General features: G+C 37.5%; 1 protein-coding gene across 2 annotated transcripts in view; it reads right to left on the bottom strand.

Annotated features, from left to right (window-relative positions):
• TFB1M (transcription factor B1, mitochondrial) overlaps positions 1–12,756 on the bottom strand; it is a 58,831-nt gene that overhangs the window by 31,607 nt on the left and 14,468 nt on the right. For both annotated transcript variants that reach the window (XR_003427958.1, XM_027082882.1), the window contains exons 3-5: positions 10,144–10,252; positions 8,654–8,805; positions 982–1,101 (exon numbers count right to left, since the gene is read on the bottom strand). Coding sequence is in view for 1 of the 2 variants with exons in the window: in XM_027082882.1 (XP_026938683.1) it covers positions 982–1,101; positions 8,654–8,805; positions 10,144–10,252 (381 nt within the window). In the remaining variant the exon portion in view is untranslated. The remainder of the gene's footprint in view (positions 1–981; positions 1,102–8,653; positions 8,806–10,143; positions 10,253–12,756) is intronic.

Raw genomic sequence — 12,756 nt, 5'->3', positions numbered from 1 at the left:
TTATGTACAACAGCCAGACAGGGAAGTTAACCTAAATGTCCATCGATAGAAGAATGGATAAAGAAAATGTGGTGTATATTTTATATACATATATTATGGAATATTATTCAGTCATAAGAAAGGAGGACACCCTGACAACACAACAATCTGTGACAACACAGCTGGACCTTGAGCACATTATGCTAAGTGAGATAAGTCAGACAGAAAGACAAGTACTGTATGTTATCACTTACATGTGGAATTTTAAAAAGCCAGACTTGTGAAATGGTGGTTATCGGGGAGGGGGGGACAGGAAGCTGTTTAAAGGTACAAACTTACAATGAGTCGTAAATAAACCCTAGAGATATAATGCACAGTAAATATAAACAATATTGTATTATAATAAAACTTGCTAAGAGACTAGAACTTAATTATTTCAACTATCAAAAAGAAAGGATAATTATGTAATAAGATAGAGGTGCCAATTATTGCTACAATGGCAACTATATTACAATATATAAATGTACCAAGTTAACATGTTGTATACCTTAAATTTATACAATGTTAAATGTCAAATATATTTCAATAAAAATAAACATAATGTTTGATGTAACTTTAGTTAGAAGTCTCCATCAGAAATCACAAAGAAATACTGATTTCTTTTTTTGAGTATTGGGTGACCATATAACTCATCTTAAATACTGGGATACTTTTAAGGGTAAAAGGGGATAATAATAATAATGATAATAGCACCACCAGGGCAACATGGATAAACCTAGACATTTGGTCACACTATAGAAGGAGAAGAAAAATTAGAATAAGAACTATTCATACTGTGATGTTTATGGTTCTCATTTAGGAGAGGTAAAGAAAAAGGTGTGGTACGGTGTGCATATAAGATCAGATTCTAGAGATAATTTCCTATGACATATCCTCACAGGAGCAAAGATTACAATTAAAATCCTAATTCTGGTATGCTAAAACAAACAAAAAGAAACTCACCTCCGGTTTGGGGATGAAAGCCTGACCTGGAATTGTCAAGATGTGCTGAACGTCGCAGAGGTACTGGGCCATGATGGAGAGGCGACTACGCTGCTTGCTTCCTGTACTGGCTGTAAGTCTCTGCACAAGGACACAAAGGAATTTTAGCAAGTAATTCATTCATTATCTATGAACACTAGGTAGATTTTCTGAGATAAATTTTAAAAGCATAGGCTATCTGACATGATACAAAGCCAACATGGAGAATATTTTCCTCCAGTACTAACTGAGGTACATCTAAGAAGCGTGAATTATATCATATACAGTGCACTCAAAAAAATCATATAAGAAAACTTTCCTACCACTGGCTGTTGGGATTTTCAAACCACTGTTATATTATGTAGAAGACACTGTATGAAACAAGTAATCAATAAGTACTGATAAATGAAAAAGTTAGCAAGAATAATGAAGAACTAAAGATGCTTTAATTTTATGAACTACCCCAATATCTGCATGAACATTTTCAGTGGTGTGCTTTTCTTTACTTAAATTGTAATAAAACCTTGAATATTCAGAACTATTGAAGAATTGGCTGTTTTTGCAACTAATTTTTACAAAAAACTAGGAATTTATTCTCTTAAGCACCCAAACTTTTTTTTTTTTTTTTTTTTTTGCGGTACGCAGGCCTCTCACTGTTGTGGCCTCTCCCGTTGCGGAGCACAGGAGCACAGGCTCTGGACGCGCAGGCTCAGCGGCCATGGCTCACGGGCCCAGCCGCTCTGCGGCATGTGGGATCTTCCCGGACCAGGGCACGAACCCGTGTCCCCTGCATCGGCAGGCGGACTCTCAACCACTGCGCCACCAGGGAAGCCCCAAACATTTTTATTTTAACATTAGGTATATTCAAATCAACTCATAAATACAATTTCAACCAATAACCCAAAAGGATTTTTAGAAAGAACTTTAAATTCCATATAAATTTCATATAAAAAAGCAAAGGGCCAAGACAGCCAGGATACTCCTGAAAAACATCAGGAACTGGGGGAACAAGGGGCAGGGGCTGCTGTGTGGAGATGAGGTGGGGGGGACTCGCCTTGCCAGATATCAAAATTAAGGCAGTACGGTATTGCTAGAGGTGCAAACAGACCAATGGAACAAAAACCTTAGAAAGAGACCCAAGCACATGTGGACATTTGAACTGTGACAGATGTGAGGTAGCAGCTGCCAGTGGGAAAAGGAAGGATCCTTCAGCAATACTGGTGTAAACAGGAATCTACAAGGAGGACAATGGAGGTCCATATCTCACATCACAACCAAAAATAAATTCCAAGTGAATTAACAGGAAGTGAAAAATTTTTAATTTTTACAAGTAAATATCTATGACCCCCATGGTAAGGAAGAATTTCTTAATAATGAAAAAGCAGAAGCAAGAAAAGACTGATGTATTTTGTTCTATTTAAATTTAAAACTTCTGTGTAATAAAAACACTATAAAGGTAAGGCACAGACTGAGACGAGGTATTTGAAACTGATACCTGACAAAGGATTAGTGCTCAGAAGAAACTCCTATAGCTCCATAATCAAAAGATAAACTAACAGAAAATATGATGAGAAATACGGTAAGAGCAACCCCAATGAAGCATAACCATAAACTATGCGTAAGTAAATTACAGATCAGGGACCTGCACATTAAAACCATGTGGGATACAGTTTCATATTCATGAAATGAACAAAAGTTAAACAACAGAAAAAGAACCTGACAGAACCTAATACTGGCAACAATACGGAGCAGCAGGAATTCCCATGTGCCGCTAGTGAGACGCGAAATTGGCACAAGCACTGTGGCCTATGATCTGGCAATATATACAGCAAAGCTAAAGCTGGGTAAACCCTTATGATCCTTTAGGTCTACCTCTATGAATACATCCTAGAGACCTGCTTCACAGGGAGATATGTACAGGGATATTCACTGCAACATTATATGTAGTATGCAGAAAAAAGTGGAAAAACATAAAGGTCCATCATAGGTGAATAAACTGTGGTAATTCTGACAATGGAATGCTAAATATAGTTACAATGAATACAAGAGACACCAACTAAGTCCCAAACAGAGTAAACAATAACTGACAGAAAATATGTACAGTATGACTCCACTCACACAATAACTTCAAAAGATTATTTCTTATTGTTTACTCTCTATGTGCATGTGTATATCTATCTATCTGTATCTGTAGAGCAAGCAAAACATGTTCATGGGCATAATATCAATTTTAAGACAGTTCAATTCATAGGAGGGAAAAGGGGGATAGAAGAGGGCTCCAAACATATCTATTTTATTTCTTAAAAAGATATGAAAAATATGGCAGTATATTGAGATTGGACAAAGCTGAGTGGTGGATAAAACAATTAGGCATACTTATTTTTCTAAAATGTAGCCTGCTTCTCTACGTTCTTAGAACTCCCTGGACATTCTAAATCTCTTTTGAATGATAGAGTCAACATTACAAATACCAACAATTACTGGAATAATCCTGGGGCCAGGTATGCCTGTGCTGTGCCGTACTACTAACAGTCAAAGACGGAGCACTTTTTGAGTCACTGGGTTGGCCAAAAAGTTCATTTGTCCCCCCCCCCCCGCCCCCCCCGCAAGATGGCTCTAGTAGCACTCAGCTGTCTTTAACTACTTTCGAAACAGATTTGTTAGATTGTGACAGCTATCAGTATGCGTTGAAAAAACCTTATCAAAATTGGTAAATTTTTGTGTAGCCATTTTAATATTGAAGATTCAAGAAAAAAAGCGACATTTTCTGAATATTATGCTTTATTATTTCAAGAAAGGTAAAAATGGAACTGAAACGCAAAAAAAAGATTTGTGCCAGTGTATGGAGAAGGTGCTGTGACTGATCGAATGTGTCAAAAGTGGTCTGTGAAGTTTCGTGCTGGAGATTTCTCGCTGGACGATGCTCCACGGTCAGGTAGACCAGCTGAAGTTGATAGCGATCAAATCGAGAAATTAATTGAGAACTCAACATTATACCACCCAGGAGCTAGCCAACAAACTCAACATATACAAATGAAGTGCTGAAAATCATTTGCACCAACTTGGTTATATTCAATGCTTTGTTGTTTGGGTACCACATAAGTTAAGTGAAAAAAACCTTGACTGTATTTCCGCATGCAATTCTCTATTTAAATGTAATGAAAATGCTCCGTTTTTAAAACAAATTGTGGTGGGTGATGAAACGTGGATACTGCACAATAATGTGGAATGGAAGAGACTGTGGGGCAAACGAAATGAACCATCACCACTCCAAAGGCTGGTCTTCATCCAAAGAAGGTGATGTCGTGTACATGGTGGGAATGGAAGGGAGTCCTCTATTGTGAGCTCCTTCGAGAAAACTAGACGATTAATTCCAACATGTACTGCTCCCAATTAGACCAACTGAAAGCAGCGCTCAATGAAAAGTGTCTGGAATTAGTCAACAGAAAATGCATAATCTTCCATCAGGACAATGCAAGACCACATGTTTCTCTGATGACCAGGCAAAAACCGTTACAGCTTGGCTGGGAAGTTCTGATTCCTCCGCCATATTCACCAGGCATTGTACCTTTGGATTTCCGATTACTTCAGTCTTTACAAAATTCTCTTAATGGAAAAAATTTCAATTCCTTGGAAGACTGTAAAAGGCACCTGGAACAGGTCTTTGCTCAAAAAGATAAAAAGTTTTGGGAAGATGGAATTGTGAAGTTGCCTGAAAAATGGCAGAAGGTAGTGGAGTACATTGTTCAATAAAGTTCTTGGTAAAAATGAAAAATGTGTCTTTTATTTTTACTTAAAAACCGAAGGAATCTTTTGGCCAACCCAATATATTTACTGTGCTGGGTGTTTCTCTTTCCTGCTTCACTGTCACGTGTCAAACTCTAATAGTCCCTTTTACTTTGCTGCTTCTAACCAGCTGTGGGCATGAACACCACATAATTTGGCTTGTAAAAGCTTTGCCTTAGGTAAGATTTAAAAATAGGCTTTAATCTGAGATGCTGAGAAAATTTCCTGTGGGCAAAGTTAACCGTAGATTTTGTAGCATATTCTGTTACTTAGAAGCCATCCCTCATCTCAACCCTTTTTACTTTAGATTACCTGGCTCTTGTCTGTATTTGGACAGTTAAAATTACCGGGAAGTCAAGTTAAGACAAGTGATGAGTTGCTACAGTATATATAACAAAATAAATTCTTCCCTTCTAAAATGTAAAGCCGAGAACTGTACATATTCTCATGCAAATATCAAAAACAAAGACAAATAATGGAAGTACAGATTTAAGTTAATAAGCTTATGGATCAAATGGTCAAAAATATTTCTAGCTCTTTATAAAGAAAAAAGGAACTTTACCACTGGCATAAGATTCAAAATTTTTAAAATGCATTGTGCAAACTGGCACCATTCAAAGCAGTTGTGTAAAACTAAAATGCAGCATGAACATAATCACAAAATTAGAAAATAAACCAAAAGAAATGCCCAGACTTAAATGATCTCATCCTGGATTTTCTTCCAGTATTTTACTTTACATCTGAAAGGTGTGTTCCCACTGAAGAGAATTTAAAAATCACTTTAACCAAAAGGCAAACCAGGGAGGCATGGACGGTAAGCTAATTTGCTATAAAGACACATTTAAGTACAATATATTTCACCTAGAGTGCTACATATCCAGTTATGCCAGGGGAAGGGGTGTCCTGATAGACACCTATCCAATGTAACCCATCCAATCTTTGTAGCAAATACACACACAGGCTGTAGAGATGAAAATATGTGAATCATATCTTATAACTTAGAAGAAAGCAGCACACACACCTGTCCCTAATTTATTAAGGAAAAATTCAAGCCACAAACCAGAAAGCTCTGCAAAAAGATTGCATTAAACGCTAGCATAAGAGTTAAACGGTCGATCAACCATTCAAACATGAATTGATGTTTCTTTGATAGATGTATTACAGGTAAAGCTATGAAAATTCAAACTCCATCACAGGATAGACTTGAAAAGCAACAGCCCAGGGAATCAAACCAGGTAATTTTTCAGTAAAAAGAAAAACTCTTAACCCTTAAGCTTTTAAAAAATTCTGATTGAATATAAGAAAAACAACGGGTCCAAGAATTCACAAGGACAGTGTTATTTATTTTCCTATTCATCTAAAATAATTGTAAGTACAAATAGAAAAATTAGGCTTATACTTGAGAAGCTGCACAGCCAAACACCAGGGACGATGAGAACTAGATAATTAATGGAGAGGTGATTTCCTCCCCGCCAGGGATGTGACCATTCACCAGCCAGGGTGAGATGGCAGGAGATGAAGAGGCTGATGCTGGACCCAGAAAGAAGAGACCACAGGTCTGGCCACAGAAAGAACGTGAACATCGTGACTTCAGCAGAAAACATATGACCTGTGTTCAAGTTCAGCTTTCCCTGTAACTAGCTCCACAACCTGTGGAAGACGTTAAACTACTCGGAACCTCAGTTTCATCATCTATGAGATTTGTTAAGGTCTCATTTATTGCTACACAGTCTGATTCTATTTTATGAGCTGTTAACTTCAAACTGTCTACATGCCTCGTAATGTGTGAGCTGAATTCTTAAATTTACACCCTGTAGTCTTAAGAGGAACACGCTCGTTTCTGTTCTGTAACTCACAAGGCCAAGCCAAGCAAATGTTTAAAAGTGCTTTCTGTGGCTAAATACAAAATTACAAACATGACAGTGTCAAGAACAAACAGGTTACATAAGAGAACGCTGCTTAGTCTCCCATTGAAACTTTCACTTGCAAAAATCAGAGGAGCAGTGTTATCTACACTTCTAAAGCACTCCGTTAATTACAGACTCAATATAAACTCTTCTCAATATTAATACTAAAATCAACTTTTTGTTAAAGAAAAATAATTGCATACGGTTAAGTGGAAGCAACACTATTATTAATAAGCACAACTGACACTGAGTCATTGAAAATGTTATCCCACCTCTTCAGCCTCTGTTCCTTTGCTCTTTCCCCCCAAAGAATCAGAGTACATAGTATTTTGCATTTCTATTGTGTTACTGAAGAACAGAAATACCATAATAATCATGTCAGCTGAGAAAGAAAAACCAAGGACAAATCCAAAAGCTGAGAAAATAAGAAGAACTATTAGCATGGCCTCAATTCAAACCAACAGAAGAGAATTAACAGAGTCACGAGGAGGAGACGACTAGGACCTTAGGAAAAAGAGGATGTCATCTTAGAGTTTCTAACAAACACAAAAGGGTCCTAATTTTTGTGATGGATTTTATAGCCAAATAATCTAAAACAAAGTTTTTCCAACTGTGGCGTTATTGACATTTTGGGCTGGTTAGTGCTGAGTAATTCTTTGCTGTGGGGGACTGTCCTGTGTACTGAAGGATGTTTATCATCATCCCTAACCTCTATCCACTAGATGCCAGAAGCATCCCCAACATTAAAAAACCAAAAACCTCAGAATATCCAGTATCTTGTCAAAAATTATCAGGCTTGCAAAGAAGCGGAAAAACGGGACCCATAGCAAAGAGGGTGGGCAAAGTCAACTGGTAAAACAGTACAGAAATGACAGAGGTAAGGAAATTAGTAGGCAAAGATCTTAAAATAGCTATTACAGATATTATACATATGCATAAGGATGCCGAGGAAAGCATGAACATAATGAGAGAAAGGGAAGATATAATAAGACTCAAATGAAACTTTTAGAGATAAAAATACAATATCTGAAATGAAAAATAAACTGAGTAAAATTAACAACGGATTAGACACTGCAGAAAAGAGTGGTAAATTTAAAGCTGCAGAATGATCCAGCATTGCCACTTTCAGGTTTATACCCTAAATAAATCTTGCCTATGTGCACCAGTTGACATCAAAATAGGAACGTTCACAACAGTTGTTTGTGATAATGAAACACTGAAACTAATGCAGGGTCCCAAAACAGGAATATGAACAGATAAATGACAGATAAATAGTCAAAGAGCGGGTAGTAAATAGCTGTACAAATAAACTATAGCTATGAACATGAGCAGATCAGGATAAAAAGAATACAAAGAATACACGTTGTATGAACCCACCTGTATAAAGTTAAAAAATGGACAAAACTAAAGTATATTAATTCTACAGATAAGAATCTATGCGATAAACTATGCAGGGAATAATAATTCGCAAACTCATGGTATAGATTATCTTGGTAGCAGGTGGGGGACAGGAGATGTAATCAGAATGAGGTATACAAGAGGGTGTCAAAGATGTTTATAATTTAATTATTAACTTGACTTGGGTGGTAGAGATTCATATGTTCTTTTTATTAAGCCATACATACACAAAGCCATGCATATACATTATATACTCTTTTGTATTTATATGTCATAATGAAATTTTTAAAAAAATGCTTATAGTCTACAGATTCCCTCCTTAAACCTCTGCACTTCAAAAACTGCTCTCATCTGCCCTGAGGGTTCATCTTCTAGAGAGAGAAACTTGGAACACTCCAGCCATGGGAATGCCTAGCAGGCTTATTAGCTGAATCAAAGTCTATCTATTGAATAATAAGACATGCAGCCCCCTTCCCTTTCTCAACTCCAAATTATCACATTCTTTTTGTTTTATTTGGTAATTTGATCACATGATAAAATAGCCAGAAAAAGTTAAAACTTACCTCTGCCACTTCCTTTTGAAAAGTCAAAGTCATCTGGGTTCTGCCGTAAGCAAAAGGTCCATTTCTATGAGAAACGTTTTCAAGCCATTTGATAATCAGTGGAGTTGATACACTAAAAGGCAGATTTCCAATAATATGTACATTTGGAGGATCTGGTTGGCATAAGAAAAAAAACTTGGAATGATTATTTCATCAATATATTCTGAATACAATTTCAGCTAAGAGTAAAATCAAACTGGATATTAACAGCATCAAACAAAAATATACAAAAAGATATGGCTGAGTATTTTCCAGTCCATTTATTCTCCAGAAGCAATGTTTTCTCACAATCCGCTTTGAATTATCATGGAAAAAAAATCCTACCTAATTACTATTCAGTCAAAGTCTTCAGGTTTTGGCTTAGGAAAAATATGAAAAAGAACTGGTTTGAGGGAAAAAATCATTTGCTTTGGACATGATGAGGTCAAAGTTCCTATGGGGCACCCAGATGAAGCTGTCAGATACCTAGGCAGGGGATACAGGCTGGACGTGAAGATTAAGTGTGCAGTATATACACGGTAAGTGAAACCACAGGGGAGGAGTAATCCAGGCAAACCTGCTGCATGAGAACAGCAGGTTCCACCCCTCCCCCCCAGCTCAGAAACAACATGTAAGATGTGGCTGGAAAAATAACCACCAGCAAAGAATACTTAGAGAAAGCTCCCAACAATGTAAAAGGAGGAATAGGAGCGCCTGGTATCAGGAAGACAGGAGCAGAGAAATAGTCTAGAAGAGAGTAACAGATTAATGCCAGGGAACCTGAGATGGATTGAAGCAGGCAGTTAGGTCGGTTGTCACTGTGTCTGTGACGGGCTGGGCAGGCAGAAACCTGAAGGCTGGTGCCGAGAAGAGGACAGTGGGAGCCTGGCGTGCAGCGGCCAGAGACAAGGGGGGCAGCCGTGGGGGCATGCCAGAATCGCTCCTCCAGGTGTTCTGAGGGGTTTTATGGGCACGAAACACACCCCATTTATCTATGTATTCCAAGGAGCTGGCACATAGCAGGTACCCAGTAAACACTGTCTGTGAATGAAGAGCACCTTGGTTAGTCATTGAATGTGAAAGACAATGGAAATAAAGTTAGAAAGGTGTGGGTACAGCTTGGTTCACTAAAACACTTCTTTTTTCACCACTTGGAAAAAGTAACACTTTATAGTTCATTCCATCCTTACATGGTATCATAAAAATAGAAAGTTTATTTGAACAGAACCCAAAATATTTGAAAAATATCGGGTAAATAAATTAGAATTATAAAATCAAATTACTTTATCTTACTTTGGAACAAAGTGGAAAAGCAGAAAAAAACTGCAATGCGCATTACCTATTTAATTCTAGTCATTTAATTTTTAATATAAATATATAATAAACATTTATAATGTATAATAAATAACATAAATATTTGTGATCTAAATAATTACAAAAGAAAATAAGAAAACCAACCCAAAGTCACTTACCATCCTCCCACTGTCTTTTGAGACTTTCTGGAAAAGCATTTTCTATCTTAAATGTCAAGACATCTCCATGGACAATTCTCAGTTTTCCAGGTGCTGCATCAGAAAGCATCTAGTTTACAAAAAGGTCAATAAAATGAGCTCATACACTTTGGAGAAGAGTAGAACTAATTTTTTTCTTCAAGTCTGTGCATCGTTAAATAAATCTGAAAAGCCAGACTAAGAATGATCATTAATGAACTAATAGCATGCTGTGTCCACTGCAACAGGCAACTGTGGTGTTTGACTTTCAACACATAAGAATGACTGGGGATAGTGGCAGATACTAGTATAACAATAGCTTATAACATCACAAATAATACATTATCTTAATTCTGACCCGCAGAATGACTTGTATTTCTGTACAGATTTAGCAAAAACTCAACTCTTACCTGTCTTTTTAAATTACAGACTAAGCAGTCTCCCAAGGCAACAGAAATAAAACCAAAAATAAACAAATGGGACCTAATCAAACTTACAAGCTTTTGCACAGCAGAGGAAACCATTAACAATACAACCTACAGAATGGGAGAAAACATTTGCAAACGATGTGACCCATAAGGGCTTATTTCCAAAATATACAAACAGCTCATACAACTCAACAACAACAAAAAAACCCAATCAAAAAATGGGCAGAAGACCTAAACAGACATTTCTCCAAAGAACACATACAGATGGCCAATAGGCACATGAAGAGATGTTCAACACTGCTCATCAGAGAACTGCAAATCAAAACTGCAATGAGGTACCACCTCACACCGGTCAGAATGGCCATCATTAAAAAGTCTACAAATAACAAACGCTGGAGAGGGTGTAGAGAAAAGGGAACCCTCCCACACTGTTGGTGGGAATGTAAGTTGGTGCAGTCACTGTGGAAAACAGTATGGAGGTTCCTTAGAAAACTAAAAATAGAATCACCATATGACCCAGCAATCCCACTCCTGAGCATATAGTCAGACAAAACTATAATTCAAAAAGATACACGCACCCTAATGTTCATAGTGGCACTATTCACAATAGCCAAGACATGGAAACAACCTAAATGTCCATTGACAGATGAATGGATAAAGAAGATGTGGTACATATATACAATGGAATATTACTCAGCCACAAAAAAGAACGAAATAATGCCATTTGCAGCAACACTGATGCAACTAGAGATTATCATACTAAGTGAAGTCAGAAAGAAAAAGACAAACAGCATATGGTAACACATGTAGAATCTAAAATATGACACAAATGAATCTATCTTGAAACAAACAGAATCACGGACATAGAGAACAGACTGGTGGTTGCCAAGGGAGGAAGGGGGAGTGGGGAATGGAAGGATTGGGAGTTTGGGGTTAGCAGATTCAAACTATTATACGTAGGATGGATAAACACCAAGGTCCTACTGTGTAGCAGGGAACTATATTCAATATCCTATGATAAACCATAATGGAAAATAATATAAAAAAGAATGTATATGTATGTATAACCGAATCAGTTTGCCGTACAACAGAAATTAACACAACATTGTAAGCCAACTATACTTCAATTAAAAATTATTGATAAAAAATAAATTAGAGACTAAGGACATTATAATGAAATACGGAGAATTAATTAGGAGCAAATCATAGGAGAGATGGGCTTAATTCAACTAAATCTTTGTAGCCTAAATATATACAAAGGATTCTACATATTACCAAGATCTTTAACTTAATCGACGACTAGAGTCAAACAAGCAGAAAGTCATGTGTTGTCGCCAAGCTGTCCGTGGCAGAGTCTGAATCACTTCCTTGACCAGAGTACCCCTAAAGTACTTCTGATCCCCAGGCACTTGCAACCTAATGAATTACCCTGTATGGGTTTTTTTTTTTTTTTTTTTTTGTGGTACGCGGGCCTCTCACTGTTGTGGCCTCTCCCGCTGTGGAGCACAGGCTCTGGACGCGCAGGCTCAGCAGCCATGGCTCACGGGCCCAGTTGCTCCATGGCATGTGGGATCTTCCCAGACCAGGGCACGAACCCGTGTCCCCTGCATCGGCAGGCGGACTCTCAACCACTGCGCCACCAGGGAAGCCCACCCTGCATGTTTTAACAAAAGCTACCTCCCAGCCTATTTCTACCTTCCACTATTTGCTTTCCTTCCTCTTCCTTCAGTTTTTCTCAGTAAAAAAAGAAAAATAAATAAAGGAAAAACGTACTCTTTCCTTAATCTCTTTTTTTTTCCCTCCATCTCATCCATCTTCACATCACATCTTAAGAAATGCCCTTACAATACTGAAGTGCTGGCACCTAACTAAAAAGAGCCTTCCAGCTAAGCCATCTATAAATTTGCATTGTGTTAAGTGCCCTGGACCCAACACAAAACTTGATTCTTTAAGTCCTTAGTTAAAAAACAAACAGCAACAAAAAAAACAGATACAGTCCCTGAGCTTATAAAGCTCAACATGCAGGAGTGACTAAAATCGATGAAAACAAACACATCTAAAGTAGGTTACAAAGGAAGAGGTAACCCTCTACCCACATTAAATCTCATCTCAGGGAGCTCAGAGAACCTTGGCTCCAATTCAAGGAACTTTTGCCCTGAGCATCCCT

This window comes from Aethalodelphis obliquidens, unplaced genomic scaffold (assembly GCF_003676395.1).
Source record: "Aethalodelphis obliquidens isolate GAN/ISIS:26980383/991018 unplaced genomic scaffold, ASM367639v1 scaffold3, whole genome shotgun sequence".
NCBI lineage: Eukaryota > Metazoa > Chordata > Mammalia > Artiodactyla > Delphinidae > Aethalodelphis > Aethalodelphis obliquidens.
Note: the sequence above shows the minus strand (reverse complement) of the source record. Positions and strands in the feature narration are given on the sequence as shown.